Genomic DNA, 18,929 nt, shown 5'->3' with positions numbered 1-18,929 from the left:
TGACCATTGGAAAGGCCTGGATTACACTTGTGGATTACATGTTTTATTATTATTATTTATTTCATTTACTTATACCCCGCCCTTCTCACCCCGGGGGGGACTCAGGGCGGCTTACAAAGGAGGCACAATTAGATACCTAAATCAATTGACAGCAATACAGAGTACAAAAAGCAATTCAACAGTTAAATTAAAACATCAATACATAATAAAATATTAAAACAATCTCATGCTCGGGTTCAGAGTCCATATATCCATTCCATTCCATTCCATTCCATTTGTCCTTGTCTATCGTCAGATCCTTAATTTAGTTGCCAGAGTGACCAAAGGCTTGTTGTTTTAATGTACTTTAAAATTCTATTTTAATATTTATTTAAATGTACATTGTGTTTTATGGCATCAAATTATTGCCTCTGTGTAAAGTCGGCTTGAGTCTCCTCTGGGGTGAGAAAGGTGGGGTAGAAATGCTATAAATAAATAAATAAACAAATAATAGCAACAGCAGAATGAAGGTACTATGTATCTCCATCCTGTAAGAAACAGAGGAAGAAAGTCAGTGCATGATCTGCTCAGATCCACCTAAAATAGGATGTTGAGATGGCAGAGGCGTGAGTGAACATGTATCAACTAACCACGAGCCTCTAAAATAAAATAATCAGTGAAGAGGTCACCCTGTTATTAATTCTAACCACTTATCACCAAAGGCTAAAATCGGTGGCATGTGATTTTAGCAGGACCAGGAGCCTACTTGATCTTTATCTATGATTTAAACCAGAATTATTTTTAAGTTGTTAAAAATAATTCTGGTTTAAATCATAGATGAAGATCAAGTAGGCTCCTGGTCCTGCTAAAATCACATGCTTGCATGAATTTCTGCAAATAATTTATAATTGCATTTACTAATGAGATTGACCTAAAATTCTTCACTTGTTCCATATCTCTATCCTGTTTTGGGATGAGGACTATATTAGTCTCTGCACAAGAATCCGGAATCTCGCCTTTCTGCAGCGCTTTGTTCATTACTGATACTCCTTATAATACTTGTCTGAGAATCCATCTGGACCAGGTGCTTTATTTATTTTAACTCTATCAATAACCCCGCCTACTTCGTGTAGCGTGATTGCTCTATCTCATTTTAAATTCATCTCCTACAAAAACTTTACAAACTTCATTTCTTCAGCTATTGATCTATCTTCTTAGAACTGTTCTGGGAGTTTTGGTATAAATTTTTGTAATAATCTTCAAATATCTTATTAATACTCCTTATATCCATAATTGTTTCTTCTTTGTATTGTTGAAGGCTTTCATGGCCGGAATCACTGGGTTGTTGTAGGTTTTTCTGGCTATATAGCCATGTTCTAGAGCAGTAGTTCTCAACCTTCCTAATCCAGTGACCCCTTAACACAGTCCCCCATGTTGTGGTGACCCCCAACCATAACACTGTTTTGCTACATCATAACAGTCATTTTACTACTGTTATAAATCACAATGTAAATATCTGATATGCAGGATGTATTTTCATTCACTGGAGCAAACTGGGCACAAATACCCAATACGCCCAAATGTGAATGCTAGTGGGGTTGTGGGGAGGTGGGAGAATTAATTTTGTAATTTGGGAGTTGTAGTTGGTGGGATTTATAGTTCAACTATAATCAAAGAGCATTCTGAACTCCACCAGCGATGATTTGAACCTAATTTGGCACACAGAACTCCCATGACCAATGGAAAATACTGGAAAGATTTGGTGGATATTGACCTTGAGTTTGGGAGTTGTCGTTCACCTATAGCCAGAGAGCACTGTGTACTCACGCAATGGTGGATCTGGACCAAACTTGGCACAAATACTCAATATGTCCAAATGTGAACACTGGTGGTGTCTGGGGAAAATAGACCTGTACTTTTGGGAGTTGTAGTTACTGGGATTTATAGTTCACTACAATCAAAGAACATTCTGAACCCCACCAACGATAGAATTGGCTCAAACTTCCCACATGTGTTTTCTGATGATCTTTGGCGACCCCTCTGACACCCCCTCACGACCCCCTCAGGGGTCCCGACCCCCAGGTTGAGAAACACTGTTCTAGAGGCATTCTCTCCTGACGTTTCGCCTGCATCTATGGCAAGCATCCTCAGAGGTTGTGGGATGTCACCTACCTAATTTGATCTTCAAAACTACGTAAAACAAAACTTTAGGTATGCACCTACATTATAAAAAAAATCTGATTCATACAATGGGTTTTATTAAGTTTTGAAAAAAGGAAGTTATGCTGCTGCACCCTGTAGTAAGGATATTACATATTTGCAAGCATACGCATGTCCACCCACCATACGCATGTCCTGAAGAAAGCTCAGGCACTAGCTGGGTGTTCTGCACCAGCTCCAACAGTAGAGGCAGGGAACTGTGACAGGTTACAGGCCAATTGTATGCGCCTGGAAACCTTTGTGTGCTGTGACATATGAACAGAATAAAATAAAATAATGGGCCAAATAAATAAAATAAAATAAACAATGCAGGGGAGTCCTGAAGGCTATTTAAAAGATGAATGGCCACTCCAGGTGGCTTTCAGGCAAGGTGTTTCATCAAGTATGTATGTAGGATATGGGGAGGAATTTGTTGGAGGAAGGGAGAGCCCTGTCTGTCTCGAGAAGCTCAGGGCAGCAAAAACAATGTTGGTATTTCCACCCCTTCTGTGACTTAAAAAAAAACAACTTTAAAACTCCTTTGTGAATCATCCACCCTCCAGATATCTTAGACTCTAATCCAGGGGTCCTCAAACTTTTTAAGCAGAGGGCCAGGTCAGTGTCCCTCTAACTGTTGGAGGGCCGGATTATAATTTGAAAAAAACATGAATGAATTCCTATGCACACTGCACATATCTTATTTGTAGTGCAAAAAAACCCCCACTTTAAAACAATACAATAATTCCAATGAAGTACAATTTTAATAAATATAAACTTATTAGTATTTCAATGGGAAGTGTAGGCCTGCTTTTGGCTGATGAGATAGGATTGTTTTTGTTGTTGTTGTGTCCGGATGCCCAACCACCATCTCCCAAAGCAGTTGCTCTATTCCGAACTCAAGAATGGAAAACGTAATGTTGGAGGACAGGAAAAGAGATTTAAAGATGGGCTCAAAGCCAACCTTAAAAACTCTGGCATAGACACTGAGAACTGGGAAGCCTTGGCCCTTGAGCGCTCCAGCTGGAGGTCAGCTGTGACCAGCAGTGCTGTAGAATTCGAAGAGGCACAAATGGAGGGTGAAAGAGAGAAACATGCCAAGAGGAAGGCACATCAAGCCAACCCCGACCAGGACTGCCTTCCATCTGGAAACCTATGCCCTCACTGGGGGAGAAAATGTAGATCAAGAATAGGGCTCCACAGCCACCTACAGTGCACCCATCTTGGAGGACCATCATCCTCGGACAAAGAGGGATCGCCTACGTAAGTTTTCTTGTGTGCTTTCAAGTCATTTCAGACTTAGATTGACCTTGAGCGAGGGCCGGGTAAATGACCTTGGAGGGCTGTATCCGGCCTGTGGGCCTTAGTTTGAGGCCTCCTTCTCTAATCACTTTCATAGCAGCTATTGTCCAATAAATATCAAGAGTAGCAGGTTGGGAAAGGCAGTCTAGAAAAATAAGAACCCACATCCTGTCCTGGTTGCTTACAGTCCAAATGTGCACAGTCTACATGGGAAAGAGAAACACAAAGGGATAGTTACCTGGATCAGAGACATCTGAGGCAAAGAGAAGCAAGAAAGGAAGGATGAAAAAGCATGTGAGAGGAATGCATTGGTGCACACAGTGAAGGATCACAACAAACATGCTGCAGTGTGGGAAAGAGTCCTCAAAATGCCATAGACACACACACAAGCACACTCATTCACACTCATGACAACCTACTAGATCTCCATCCCAGAGCAGAGTGCCACTTGAGAAAAGGGAAAGCTGCCTTAGCAATGATCAGCCACCCACCAGCACAGCCCTGGAAATGTCACAGGACCTGGTTCTTAAGAGAGCTGAAACTGCATCTACACTGCCAAACAATGCAGTGCAGAGTTGCATAACCTGTGTGCGTTCACACAATGCATGTGATTTAACCCAGGGAATGCCACCTAATAGGCATGTGCAGTCCATGGTTCTAAATCGTTCTAAAGTACTGCATGACCGCATCTCTGTATACGAACCCACACGATCCCTTCGATCATCCGGAGAGGCCCTGCTCTCGATCCCACCAGCACCGCAGGCGCGATTGGTGGGGACGAGAGAGAGGCCTTTTCGGTGGTGGCCCCTCGACTCTGGAACTCATTCCCTAAACACATCAGACAGGCAAGACAGAAACAAGCTCCATTCCCACACTAGATTTGTATACATTGATGAAAAATACATATGTTTGGCCAAATTGACTCTGAGGTGCTTTGAAAGCAATATTCCTGCTTCTTGTCAGTGGGTTGGACTGGATGGCCCATGAGGTCTCTTCCAACTCTATGATTCTATGCAGTGGCCATCTTAACACCACACATATCATACATATCATAGTGAGATCATCACAACAGGCCACACATTTTCCCCTAAACTCACTTCTTCATTGCTCTATATTCCAGGATCTGATCCCAAATTATATTCTTATCCCAGATTATCTGGCAGTGGAGATTCACGCCCCTTCTACAAAGCTGTATAAAATCCAGATTATCTGCTTTAAACTGGATTATATGGCAGTGTAGACTCAGATAATCCCATTCAAAACAGACAATGTGGATTTTCTGTTTTAATATTCTGGATTACATGGAAGTGTAGCAAGGCCCTCATATAATCCAGTTCAAAGCAGATAACCTGGCATATAAGGACAGTGTAGAAGGAGCCATAAAGAGCAGTCTACATTGGGCTGTTGTAGGTTTTTTCGGGCTGTATGGCCATGGTCTAGAGGCATTCTCTCCTGACATTTCGCCTGCATCTATGGCAAGCATCCTCAGAGGTAGTGAGGTCTACATTTCATAATTTTTGTTGTTCATTCGTTCAGTCGTCTCCAACTCTTCGTGACCTCATGGACCAGCCCACGCCAGTGCTCCCTGTCGGCCGTCACCACCCCCAGCTCCTTCAAGGTCAGTCCAGTCACTTCAAGGATGCCATTCATCCATCTTGCCCTTGGTCGGCCCCTCATAATTACATACTCACTTACATACTTACATAGTTACATAATTGCATAGTGAGTCTACATTTCCGCTCCTTTGCATCATTTTCAGCCACATGCTCATGGTCACTCCACTCACCCCTCCCCCATCATGCTTGCAAAAGCATGGATGCACTAATACTAATATATGTACTTTTAAAAAAAACAACCCAAGAGGGAACAATTTCCTGGTGAGAAAGTTCACCTCCCACCAACCAGTTCAAACCACTACTGACTTCTCCCCCAGACCCCAAAGCAAAGAGATTCCATCTGAATATGAGGAAGAACTTCCTGACTGTGAGAGCCGTTCAGCAGTGGAACTCTCTGCCCCGGAGTGTGGTGGAGGCTCCTTCTTTGGAAGCTTTTAAACAAAGGCTGGATGGCCATCTGTCAGGGGTTATTTAAATGCAATATTCCTGCTTCTTGGCAGGAGGTTGGACTGGGTGGCCCATGAGGTCTCTTCCAACTCTTTGATTCTATGATTCTATGATGTTATCTCAAGGGCTGGCTATAAACCCAAAATCTGGATTTTTTTTGTAAAACTATAGGACCACTCTGCAAGAAAATAATCAAGAACATCATGTGTCAGGATTGTACCACTTATTTTTTTTGGTTGTGTCAGGAGCGAACTTGAGAAACTGCAAGTTGCTTCTGGTGTGAGAGAATTGGCCATCTGCAAGGAGATTGCCCAGGGGATGGCCGGATGTTGTGATGTTTTATCATCCTTGTGGGAAGCTTCTCTCATGTCCCCGCATGAGGAGCTGGAGCTGATAGAGGGAGCTCATCCGCGCTCTCCCCGGATTTGAACCTGCGACCTGTCAGTCTTCAGTCCTGCCGGCACAGGGGTTTAACTCACTGCGCCACCTATAAGGTGAGTACAATTTTTTCTATAATGTAGATAAGCCCACTGTCTGTCTGCAATCCTAAAGTAAAGGAGAAACAAACAACTGTGATTGACCAGATAATGTTGGTACTTCTAATAAGCCTTAGCCAGTATAGTCAATAGTGAAGTACACTGGAAATTGCAATCTTACAGTTGGAGGACAAAAGTTGCTTTCATAAATTAGAGATATCACTGGATAGCCATTAACAGACCTTCAAAGTAAATATCTCTAGAGAGGCTGAAGTGCTTATTACTTACCTATCTTGAACCGACCCATGTAGTAAATCTGGGTGCTGAGGCCAAGCGAAGCAACAACATGGATGACTGAGAAGAGGACCCAAAACCACACAGAATTTTTTCCAAAAACCTGGTCGTAAATAAAACAAAATAATTACAACAAACAACAACACAGAGCTGTGTTTAATTCACTTTCCAACTATGAAAATATTCTTCCTCCCTTCAGTTAACGAACTTAAGATTTAGCTTGTTGTCCTCGTGGACAACAAGCTAAACATGAGCCAACAGTGTGATGTGGCGGCAAAAAAAAGCCAATGGGATTTTGTCCTGCATCAATAGGAGCATAGTGTCTAGATCTAGGGAAGTAATGCTCCCTCTCTATTCTGCTTAGACCACACCTGGAATATTGTGTCCAATTCTGGGTACCACAATTGAAGAGAGATATTGACAAGCTGGAATGTGTCCAGAGGAGGGCGACTAAAATGATCAAGGGTCTGGAGAACAAGCCCTATGAGGAGCGGCTTAGGGAACTGAGCATGTTTAGCCTGAAGAAGAGAAGGCTGAGAGGAGATATGATAGCCATGTATAAATATGTGAGAGGAAGCCACAGGGAGGAGGGAGCAAGCTTGTTTTCTGCTTCCCTGGAGACTAGGACGCGGAGCAATGGCTTCAAACTACAAGAAAGGAGATTCCATCTGAACATTAGGAAGAGCTTCCTGACTGTGAGAGCCGTTCAGCAGTGGAACTCTCTGCCCCGGAGTGTGGTGGGGGCTCCTTCTTTGGAAGCTTTTAAACAGAAGCTGGATGGCCATCTGTCAGGGGTGATTTGACTGCAATATTCCTGCTTCTTGGCAGGGGGTTGGACTGGATGGCCCATGAGGTCTTTTCCAACTCTATTATTAAACTAAACCTGGCACACAAAGGATTCCCATGACCAACAGAAACAGAAAACACTTGAAGGGTTTGGTGGGCATTGGCCTTGAGTTTGGAAATTGTAGTTCACCTACATCCAGAGAGCACTGTGAACTCAAACAATGATGGAACTGGACCAAACTTGGCAGGAATACTCAATATGCCCAAATATGAACACAGATGGAGTTTGGGGGAAATAGACCTTGACATTTGGGAGTTGTAGTTACTGGGATTTACAGTTCACCTACAATCAACAAGCATTATGACCCCCACTAACTGTTTACCCCTCAAGCATAGAGAAATTACATATATTAGAAACCAACACTTTCTCGTTACTTTATTTTCTAGATCACCAGACTAGGCCACAGCAACGCATGGCAGGGGATGGCTAGTGCATATATAACTGCTGAAAGGCAGTTTGGAAGTAACTGTTTTCCTCTTTTTCTTTTCCTTCTTCATTTTTGCTACACTTTTAAAATTTATTTTGTTTTTAATCTCCGTAATTCTTAATGTATTCCTGAATTTTTTAATTTTTTAAATTAATGAAACTGAGAGAAAAAAGTTGGTAGCATACACTTCCAAAGATTACCTACACAATCAAATTCATTTGATGAAATAGACTTAAATCTATGAAAGCTTATGCTATAAACTTCTTTCTCTCAGGGTTGTTGTAGATTTTTTTGGGCTATATGGCCATGTTCTAGAGGCATTCTCTCCTGACGTTTCGCCTGCATCTGTGGCAAGCATCCTCAGAGGTAGTGAGGTCTGTTGGAACTAGGGAAAAGGGTTTATATATCTGTGGAATGACCAGGGTGGGACAAAGGACTCTTGTCTGCTGGAGCTAGGTGTGAATGTTTCAACTGACCACCTTGATTAGCATTTGATTGCCTGGCAGTGCCTGGAGCAATCTTTTTCTGATGTTCCCACCCTTTGCTGCAGCTCTCTCTCTCTCCTCCCCCCCCACTCTCCACACTTTCCCCCCATTCTTGCATGAATTGGTCCCTCAGTAAGGAGCCAAATGTGTGTGGACGAAGCCATACCACTCCAAGCACAGCGAGGGAAATGACCACTGCAAAAGAGGCATAGGCCGAGTAGGCGCTGGCGTTGATGTCAGGGTGGCGCGTCTGGTAGAGCTTTAACATGCACAATCCAGCAATCATGTACATGAAGGAGGTGTCTGTCAAAAGAGAAGAAAGAGATAATATTGGTAATATTGGCCCCTGGAGTGGGTGGGTGGGAGAGAAAGCTTCTATCTAGCCTTAGTTACCTCTAGATTGGACTATTGCAATGAACTCTACATGGGGCTGCCCTTGAAGATGGCCCGGAAATTCCAATTAGTCCAACGGGTGGCAGCTAGATTATTAACTGCTGCGAATGACAGAGAGCGGTCAACCCTCCTGTTTAAGGAGCTCCACTGGCTGCCATTTATTTTCCAGGCCCAATTCAAGGTGCAGGTTTTAACCTACAAAGCCCTGAACGGTTTGGGACCCGCCTTCCTGCGCGACCGCATCTCCGTCTGCAAACCCACATGACCTCTTCGATCTTCCAGAGAGGCCCTTCTCTCGCTCCCGCCCACATCACAAGTGCGACTTGTGGGCCTTCTCTGTGGTGGTCCCCCGGCTCTGGAATTCATTCCCCAGAGACATTAGGCAAGCCCCCATGCTGGCAATCTTCAGGAGGAACCTGAAAACTTGGTTATTCCAATGACCAAACTTTGCTTTAAATGACCTCAGAAGTACTTTATTTTATGTTTCATGCAATTAAATCCTTCCTCATCCCCGGATCCCCCTTCCTGACAATTTTACATCCCCCTAACTCCCCATTTTATCTTTGAATTTGGCCCTGCCCAGTGTAATTCTTCTGTGTTTTAATGTTTGATTTTATATTGCTGTGTCATCTATTATATTAGGTTCTTGTGGGTTTTTTCGGGCTATAGAGCCATGTTCTAGAGGCTTTTCTCCTGACGTTTCGCCTGCATCTATGGCAAGCATCCTCAGAGGTATGAGGTCTGTTGGAATTAGGACAATGGGTTTATATATCTGTGGAATGGCTGGGGTGGGGCAAGGAGCTCTTCCCTGCTGCAGTTAGGTGTGAATGTTTCGCTGATCACCTTCATTAGCATTTGAAGGTCTGCCTGAGCCTGGGAAAATCTGTTCCTGGGAGGTGTTAATCTGTGCCTGGTTTTTTTCCTCTCTGTTGTTTAGCTGTTATAATTTTAGAGTTTTTTAATACTGGTAGCCAGATTTTGTTCATTTTCATGGTCTCTTCCTTTCTGTTGAAATTGTCCACATGCTTGTGGATTTCAATGGCTTCTCTGTGTACCACATGGTGGTTGTTGGTGTGGTCCAGCATTTCTGTGTTCTCAAATAATATGCTGTGTCCAGGCTGGTTCATCAGGTGCTCTGCTATGGCTGACTTCTCTGGTTGAAGTAGTCTGCAGTGCCTTTCATGTTCCTTGATGCGTGTCTGGGCGCTGCGTTTGGTGGTCCCTATGTAGACTTGTCCACAGCTGCATGGTATACGGTAGACTCCTGCAGAAGTGAGAGGATCCCTCTTGTCCTTTGCTGAACGTAGCATTTGTTGTATTTTCTTGGTGGGCTTGTAGATTGTTTGTATGTTGTGTTTCCTCATCAGCTTCCCTATGCGATCAGTGGTTCCCTTGATGTATGGCAGGAACACTTTTCCTCTGGGTGGATCTTCATCTTTACTCTCATGGCTTGTTCTTGGTCTTGCAGCTCTTCTGATGTCTGAGGTGGAGTATCCATTGGCCTGGTGAGCCCAGTTGAGGTGGTTCAGTTCATCTTGGAGGAGGTGGGGTTCGCAGATTCTTTTTGCACGGTCTGCCAAGGCTTTAATGGTGCTTCTTTTTTGACTTGGGTGATGGTTGGAGTTTTTATGTAGATATCTATCTGTGTGTGTGGGTTTTCTGTAGACGGTGTGACCCAATTGTTGATCTGGTTTGCGGATGACTAGGACATCTAGAAAAGGCAGTCTTCCTTCATTTTCTTTTTCCATGGTGAACTGGATGTTTGGGTGGATGCTGTTAAGATGGTCCAGGAACCTGTTGAGTTCTTCTTCTCCATGGCTCCAAATGGTGAAGGTGTCATCCACATATCTGAACCATATCGTGGGCTTTTTGGTTGCTGTCTCCAGGGCTTGTTCTTCAAAGTGTTCCATGTAGAAGTTAGCTATGACCGGGCTGAGAGGGCTCCCCATAGCTACTCCATCTTTCTGTTCGTAGAATTCATTGTCCCACTGAAAGTAACTGGTGGTGAGGCAATGGTGAAACAGAGCCGTGATGTCTTCTGGGAACCTCTGGTTGATGAGTGCCATGGTGTCTGCTACCGGGACCATGGTAAATAGAGATACCACATCGAAGCTGATCAGTTTGTCATTTGTATTTAGCTTGAGATTGCTGATTTTTTCTATGAAGTGGGCTGAGTCCTTGATGTAGTGTGTAGTGAGCCCAATATGGCTTTGTAACTGTGCAGCAAGAAATTTTGCTAGGTCGTATGTGGGGGATCCAATGGCACTCACGATGGGTCTGAGTGGGGTGGAGTCCTTATGGATTTTTGGGAGTCCATAAAGCCTGGGTGGATGGGCTTCCGATTTACATAGCTGTTGTCGTATGTCAAAGTTTATTGAGGAGTTTTTAATCAGGGTGTTGGTTTTCTTGGTTATTTTGGCAGTTGGGTCTTGCTTGAGTTTTTTGTATATAGTAGGGTCCAGGAGTTTTCTGATCTTCTTGTATTGTTCTGTATGCATGATTACTGTGGCATTCCCCTTGTCTGCTGGCATAACGAGGATATCAGGATCTGAATTCAGTTCTCTGATGGCTTGTCTCTCCTTCCTAGTAATGTTACTGGAGGGAAGTTTTGCCTTTTTCAGGATCCTTGCTGTTTCTGCTCGTACTTCTTCTGCTTCCTCCTCGGGGAGGCGATACTCCATCTCAGACATCAGAAGAGCTGCAAGACCAAGAACAAGCCACGAGAGTAAAGATGAAGATCCACCCAGTGGAAAAGTGTTCCTGCCATACATCAAGGGAACCACTGATCGCATAAGGAAGCTGATGAGGAAACACAACATACAAACAATCTACAAACCCACCAAGAAAATCCAACAAATGCTACGTTCAGCAAAGGACAAGAGGGATCCTCTCACCTCTGCAGGAGTCTACCGTATACCATGCAGCTGTGGACAAGTCTACATAGGGACCACCAAACGCAGCACCCAGACACGCATCAAGGAACATGAAAGGCACTGCAGACTACTTCAACCAGAGAAGTCAGCCATAGCAGAGCACCTGATGAACCAGCCTGGACACAGCATATTATTTGAGAACACAGAAATGCTGGACCACACCAACAACCACCATGTCAGACTACACAGAGAAGCCATTGAAATCCACAAGCATGTGGACAATTTCAACAGAAAGGAAGAGACCATGAAAATGAACAAAACCTGGCTACCAGTATTAAAAAACTCTAAAATTATAACAGCTAAACAACAGAGAGGAAAAAAACCAGGCACAGATTAACACCTCCCAGGAACAGATTTTCCCAGGCTCAGGCAGACCTTCAAATGCTAATGAAGGTGATCAGCAAAACATTCACACCTAACTGCAGCAGGGAAGAGCTCCTTGCCCCACCCCAGCCATTCCACAGATATATAAACCCATTGTCCTAATTCCAACAGACCTCACTACCTCTGAGGATGCTTGCCATAGATGCAGGCGAAACGTCAGGAGAAATGCCTCTAGAACATGGCCCTATAGCCCGAAAAAACCCACAAGAACCTAGTGATTCCAGCCATGAAAGCCTTCGACAATACATCTATTATATTGGTTTTGCATTTTATGTATTTTATTTTCTGGTTTTGTTATGCTTTTGTGTAATATTGTGTTTATTGTACTGATGGGCGTGGCCTCATGTAAACCGCCCCGAGTCCCCCTGTGGGAGATGGAGTGGGGTATAAATTTATTATTATTATTATTATTATTATTATTATTATTATTATTATTATTATTATTATCTAGCTTTGCTGGCAAGTATCCTGATGATGTTGTGGCTTAATACCGTCAGAATGCAGTTAATAAATAAAACTGAGCTGCAATGGAAATGAAATTCATGCACATTATTAAACATTTAAATGATTTATGTATTTATTTTTAAAATTCCATATTTATCAAAAAAAAAGAGCAACAATACAAATCTATACACAGGTATATCAAATGCAGTATATCCTAACAACTATACAGTGGTTGTACCTGACTATGGGGATTGTGGCGCAGCTGGCTGAGTGACAGCTGCATTAAGATGACTCTGACCAAAAGGTCATGAGTTTGAAGCTAGCCCGGGTTGGAGTGGGTTTCCAACCAATTGTGTGTAGCCTGTTGTCAACCTTTGCAACCCGAAAGACAGTTGCATCTGTCAAGTAGGAAGATTAGGTACCACCTTAAAGTGTGGGGAGGCTAAATTAACTGATTTATGAGGCCATAAAGAAGACTCCAGCAAAGCACTCCAGCGGGGAAGCATGCGGGGAATGCGGAAGTACTTCATCAGCGTCACAGATGGACGATGAAAGCGACAGCTCCGCTGGCGGCCAGAAAAAGTTAAATAGCCTCTGTGTATGTCTGTATATGTTTGTATGTCAAAAATTGGCATTGAATGTTTGCCATATATGTGTACACTGTAATCCACCCTGAGTCCCCTGCGGGGTGAGAAGGGCGGAATATAAAAGCGGTAAATAAATAAATAATAAAATACCTGACTATGTTATCTTCTCCATCCATCCATCTCATTGTAGTGACTTCCCATCCTTTGAGCTACAGACATGAAATGTTATGTTCTTCTTTCCTATTACAATATTTTTCCAATCTTCCTTCTAGTATGACAGCTATTACTTAAAACTTCCATAAAACATTCTAACACATTAAATCATGAAGCTTTCTATAAATACTTTTCTCACTTTCGTTCTTTTTTTCCCATAATGTAGAAATGGTTCCCAATCTTTTTTGTGTTTTTTCCCTTTGTTCAACATAGCAAAATTTATCAATTTTTGCAATTCTACAAACTTTTACAATCCATTCTTCTATTTTTGGATGGTCTGACTTCTCCAATGTTGTGCATATAGCATTTGTGCTGCAACGATCATGTAGTGCAATACTTCAGTTTAGTGATTTTGTTTGTTTATTTGGCTCTATGTGTTATCTTTGTTTTTTAAAAATTCCCCGCAATGCCTTGTTTTTTTTACAAGACCAAATCTTATCTTTTTAAGGCTATGATGTCAAGGTCCTCATGACCATGGCAGAAAATTGAGTGGGCCTTGTATCTACACAGACATGAGGAAGGTGGCACTGTACATGGTTATATGTGACACGAGGAAGAAGAAAGAAAAGAATAAATGCTTTTTTTCTTTTTTAAAAGCCGCAAGCACTGGGTTCACTAGTCTCTCAGCAATAAAACTTTGTCCTGATTGCCTCATAGTCTCTGAAACTTAAGAGGCGCCACTGAAAACAGTGTATAGGGACTTGGTTCACATTGTCCAAAGATGTCTGTAAGCTCCCTTCCCTCAATCCCTCTATGTTCCTTGACTGGGAGAGGTCACATGCTTACCAAACTGGAAATTAGAATAGTTGGGACAAACATGATAACAAGCACTCAGGACACCTTCCATCATCAAAGCGATTCCCATGGCATAGAAGAGGCCGAAGTGCTTGGGGATCCCATAATCCTGGAAGGAAAGGGAAAAGAGAAAAAGAAGGAACAAGGCAAATGCCATTCATCACTAGTGCATATAGAAGCTTGGGCAGGATCTTACTTCAATAGAGGTCACAAGACTACCTGCAGTGCTTAAAGCAATGGGGCCCCTTCCACACAGCAGAATAAAATCCCTTGTTTTTTTCCCCCTTTAAAATTCTAACAGACAATGTCTATTTATTTATTTATTTATTTATTTCAAAGTTTTCTATACCGAGCTTCTCACCTCTTAGAGGGACTCAGCCCGGTTTACAACCATAAAAACATACAATCAGTAAAATATCATAGTTCATAGTTCAATGTCTGGCAGGTGTTCATGACTCAGAGGCGGTGCCTTTTGACTAGACCTAAGCTGCAGATGAGAAGGTGGAGAGGAGACATGATCGCCATGGTTAAATATTTGAAAGGATGCCTTAAGGCTTGTTTGCTGCTGCCCTGGAGACCAGGATTCAATGGAGCAATGGGTTCAAATTCCAAGACAAGAGATTCCACCTGAACATTAGGAAGAAATTCCTGTGAGAACTGCAGTGAATCTCACTGCCTCAGGTGGAAGCTCCTTCTTTGGAGGCTTTCAGACAGACATTGGGTGGCCATCTGTCAGGAAAGCTTTGATTGTGCTTTTCCTGCATGGCAGGGACTTGGACTTGATGGCCCATGTGGTCTCTTCCAAGTCTATGATTTTATGATTTTACCATTGTGTAGATGTCTTTGGTTTCCAAGGACCGCCTGTGGAGGATGTCTCGGCGTAAGACAATCAACAGGAAAAGGAAGCCCAGAAGGAAGTGGCCCACGTTGCTGAGGATATTGTTGAAAGCACTGCAAAGGAGGAAGCTATAATGAGAAAGTGAAACTGAGGAAGGGGACTCCTACTCCTGTCCAAACATGAGGATAAAACATAGTATTTTCTTCTGTCCGTAAGTATGTAAAAATGTAAGTAATTATTTTAAAAACTAAATCTTTGTATATAATGAATTTTGACGTAATCAGTTTGAGTGACATTATCACACGGCATAATTCCTGGGAGCATTCACACACCTCAAGACTCCCAGTGGATGAGCACAGAGGAAATTATAATAGCAGATGTCCTGATTTCCAGTCACATTCACCACCTGGAAAGTAAGGAGAAAACAGTATATAAACATGATGGCCATGTATAAATGTGTGAGGGGATGTCATTGGCAGGAGGGGGTAAATTTGTTTTCTGCTGCCCTGGAGACTAGGATGGCTTCAAACTACAAGAAAGGAGATTCCATCTGAACATTAGGAAGAACTTCCTGACTGTGAGAGCCGTTCAGCAGTGGAACTCTCTGCCCCGGAGTGTGGTGGGGGCTTCTTCTTTGGAGACTTTTAAGCAGAGGTTGGATAGCCATCTGTCGGGGTGCTTTGATTGTGATTTTCCTGCTTCTTGGCAGGGGGTTGGACTGGATGGCCAACTCTATGATTCTAAATTCATTTGCATCCCAGTATCTATATCTATATCTTTTCCTATAATAAAAGAGAGTGTTTGTATGCAGAGGACGGGAGGTGTATGTGGCAGCATTCTGATTGGCTGCCACTGTGGTACTATTTGCATATGGTTTCTGATTGGCCAGCCTGAAAACTCCAACATCCTCAATTGGGTGAGAGGAGAAAGGAAATTTGCATATGGTTTCTGATTGGCCAGCATCAACAGGAGCCCCTGGTGGCGAAGAGGGTTAATGAGAGAAGCGGGGACATTTGCATATGGTTTCTGATTGGCCAGCTCCAACAGGAGCCCCTGGTGGCGAAGAGGGTTAATGAGAGAAGCAGGGACATGAGAGAAGCCTCCTACAAGGATGGTAAAACATCAAAACATCCTGGCGTCCCCTGGGCAACATCCTTGCAGACGGCCAATTCTCTCACACCAGAAACAACTTGCAGTTTCTCAAGTCGCTCCTGACACGACAAAATAAACAAAAACAAAAAAAACATGCTAACATTCTCAAATGGATGAGAAGAGAAAGGAAAGGGCCTGAGGGATTTGCAGTACCTTCACTCACTCTACATCCTACTGCAGTCTGGAGGAGGATGGACCATGGATGATGGGACTTCAAGTACCTCCACTCCCTTCCCAAGACTGCTGCAACCCTCATCTAATGACCGATTAAGACCAAACTTGGCACACAGAGCCCCCATGACCCACCCTACATCCCGGTGCTGCTTGAAGGAGGACGGACGATGGATGATGGGACTTGCAGTACCTTCACTCACTTCCTGAAACCACAGCGACACTCATCCAAATACCAATAAAGACCAAACTTGGCACAGAGAGCCCCCATGGCCAACTCAATATTCTGGTGAGGTTTGGGGGAGTACAGACTATGGATGATGGGACTTCAAGTACCTCCACTCACTTCCCAAGACTTTTGCAACACTCATCTAAAGACCAATCAAGACCAAACTTGGCACATAGAGCCCCCATGACCCATTCTCCATCCTGGTGCAGTTTGAAGGAAGATGGACCAGAGATGATGGGACTCACAGTACCTTCACTAACTTCCTGAGACCACTGCGAGCCATATAAATAACTGATATAGACCAACCTTGATACACAATTCCTTTCTCAAATAACCCGGGCAGTGCCGGGTCCCCAAGCTAGTATATAAATAAAAATGTTCATTTGTGGGATTAACATAACTGAAAAACCACTGGACAAATTGACACCAAATTTGGACACAATACACCCAGCAGGCCAACGAGTGACCATCACTCATAAAAACATTGAAAAACACAGCGACAAAAACATCTCCAACCCCAATAGGGTGTTAGGAAGGCTGTTAAGAATTGTAGGAGTTGGAGTCCAAAACCCCTGGAGGACCCAAGTCTGCCCCTACATGTTCTACACAGTGGAATTATTCCACAGCATTGAGCCATGGTAGTTAAAGGGATCCCATAAGCCATCCAGCCCAACCACTTTAGGCAGTAAAGGAAGACACCATCAAAGCCCTCCCGACAGATGGTCAACCAGTTGAAAGGAAGCCTCAAAGGAATCGTGGTAATCTTGCCACTGTTTCATTCTCCGTTCCTTGCTGTTAATGCTGTTTGATGGGCTTTCCTCAGGAGATAACAGGCTCACCGTATAAATACAAACTGTGTAAATGGGATTGAATGCCAAAATAGGCCATTGTAGTTAGGATGGTTTGTATGGGGATTTCTCGGCTAGTTTATATAACTCACCGTCTGGTATGTGATCACCAACTGGATTACAGGCAGGGCATAGAAAACAGCAATTGTGATAATGTTCCTAAAGAACAAGGAGACATGAAAGGATTATTGGTAAAAAAAAATGCATGTATCAGCTGAGTAATAATTTCTATAGCATGTCTATGTGATGCCATGGTGAGAAGAAGCATGCAATTTGTTCCACGGAGTAAAAGAAATGGCAAAGGGAGCAGATGGGCAATACTGTTTCCAGAATTTTCCTTATTTCCATGTTAATACACCTGCCCTCTAATTTCAGGTCCTTCCATAATAATGATAATAATAATAATAATACTTTATTTATACCTCGCCACCATCTCCCCAAGGGACTCGGAGTGGCTTACATGAGGCCAAGCCCAACAACACATCAATAAAAACAAAAAGTGATAAACAAAACAATAAATACAATACAATTAATAAATCACATATAAACAATAACCAATTAACAGTAACATACAAGACTGCCAATGTTGGGGCATGCCTGATGTCCTTGGGAAGTGAGTTCCAGAGTCGGGGGGCCACCACCGAGAAGGCCCTCCATTCCATGTCTTTATGTTTATGACCATCCTTTTCCCTAAAAGCAAAGCAACTGAATTCACCTTTCTGTTGCTCTAGGGATCTAGGGAAGAGGGGCTGACCAAGGGCAAGATGGATGGATGGCATCCTTGAAGTGACTGGATTGACCTTGAAGGAGCTGGGGGTGGTGGCGGCCGACAGGGAGCTCTGCCGTGGGGTGGTCCATGAGGTCACGAAGAGTCAAAAATGACTGAACAAATGAACAAGGGATCTCAAAGCTTATAATAGGGAAATGAAATTTCCCATTCAGGAATGTCCGTGTTGTAAATCCAAGAGTGCAGAACTCACTCACTCCTCCACTATCCTTTTCCCCGCTTCTTCATCCAAAAGGCCTTCATCAGAGCGCCTCAGATACTTCACCCCAAATCAGAATATCAAAATTAGCGTGTGTATATGGAAACGGGGGAGCAGTGGTTTAAAGCACTGGTTTAAAGCACTGAGCTGCTGAGCTTGTTGATCGAAAGGTCGCAGGTTCGATTCCGGGGAGCGGTGTGAGCTTCCGCTGTCAGCCCTAGCTTCTGCCAACCTAGCAGTTCGAAAACATGCAAGTGTGAGTAGATCAATAGGTACTGCTCCAGCGGGAAGGTAACGGCGCTCCATGCAGTCATGCCGGCCACATGACCTTGGAGGTGTCTACGGACAACACTGGCTCTTCGGCTTAGAAATGGAGATGAGCACCACACCCCAGAGTCAGACATGACTGGACTTAAGGTCAGGGGACTACCTTTACCTTTACCTTATATGGAAATGGGGAGATGCTACTTTCAAATGTGAAATCAGTTCACGGATTCTGAGCAACAAGTGAGGGCTGCCTGTTTTTTGAAGGACTTCATCAAAAACACCTCTGTGGTAGAGAATATTTTGAACAGTAACATCTTCTAAAAAAGGAGTTATTTAAATATTTTATTTATGTACTTGCATATGAATCATGTTGTTAATAAAAGAATTATGGTCTGGCAGGCATTGTTTCAGTATGACCCTTCCAGCATTGAATGTTTAAACCACTCAACTTTCAAGCCATACCAGTCCCAGATGTCCAACTGGGAAACAACAGTATATGCAACAGTGCATAGTTGTTTTAGCCCCAGGATACCAAAGTATCTTTCCAAAATATGAGCTCTACTTAAAGTGAACATTAACTGGGACATTAACTGGACAGACTTGTATTGGTACAGAAAGTG

The 18,929-nt window shown here is 43.2% G+C and overlaps 1 protein-coding gene across 2 annotated transcripts in view; it reads right to left on the bottom strand.

Moving 5' to 3' along the window:
* SIDT1 (SID1 transmembrane family member 1) overlaps positions 1-18,929 on the bottom strand; it is a 67,416-nt gene that overhangs the window by 14,880 nt on the left and 33,607 nt on the right. The window contains exons 14-20 of one of the 2 annotated variants that reach the window (XM_067464051.1): positions 17,149-17,215; positions 14,989-15,062; positions 14,646-14,769; positions 13,810-13,927; positions 8,236-8,372; positions 6,305-6,413; positions 3,716-3,730 (exon numbers count right to left, since the gene is read on the bottom strand). In XM_067464051.1, the coding sequence (XP_067320152.1) occupies positions 3,716-3,730; positions 6,305-6,413; positions 8,236-8,372; positions 13,810-13,927; positions 14,646-14,769; positions 14,989-15,062; positions 17,149-17,215 (644 nt within the window). The remainder of the gene's footprint in view (positions 1-3,715; positions 3,731-6,304; positions 6,414-8,235; positions 8,373-13,809; positions 13,928-14,645; positions 14,770-14,988; positions 15,063-17,148; positions 17,216-18,929) is intronic. The other variant, XM_067464052.1, reaches the window with a different exon arrangement.

The sequence above is a fragment of the Anolis sagrei genome, chromosome 2 (assembly GCF_037176765.1).
Source record: "Anolis sagrei isolate rAnoSag1 chromosome 2, rAnoSag1.mat, whole genome shotgun sequence".
Classification (NCBI taxonomy): Eukaryota; Metazoa; Chordata; class Lepidosauria; order Squamata; family Dactyloidae; genus Anolis; species Anolis sagrei.
This window is presented reverse-complemented; position numbering and strand designations above follow the sequence as displayed.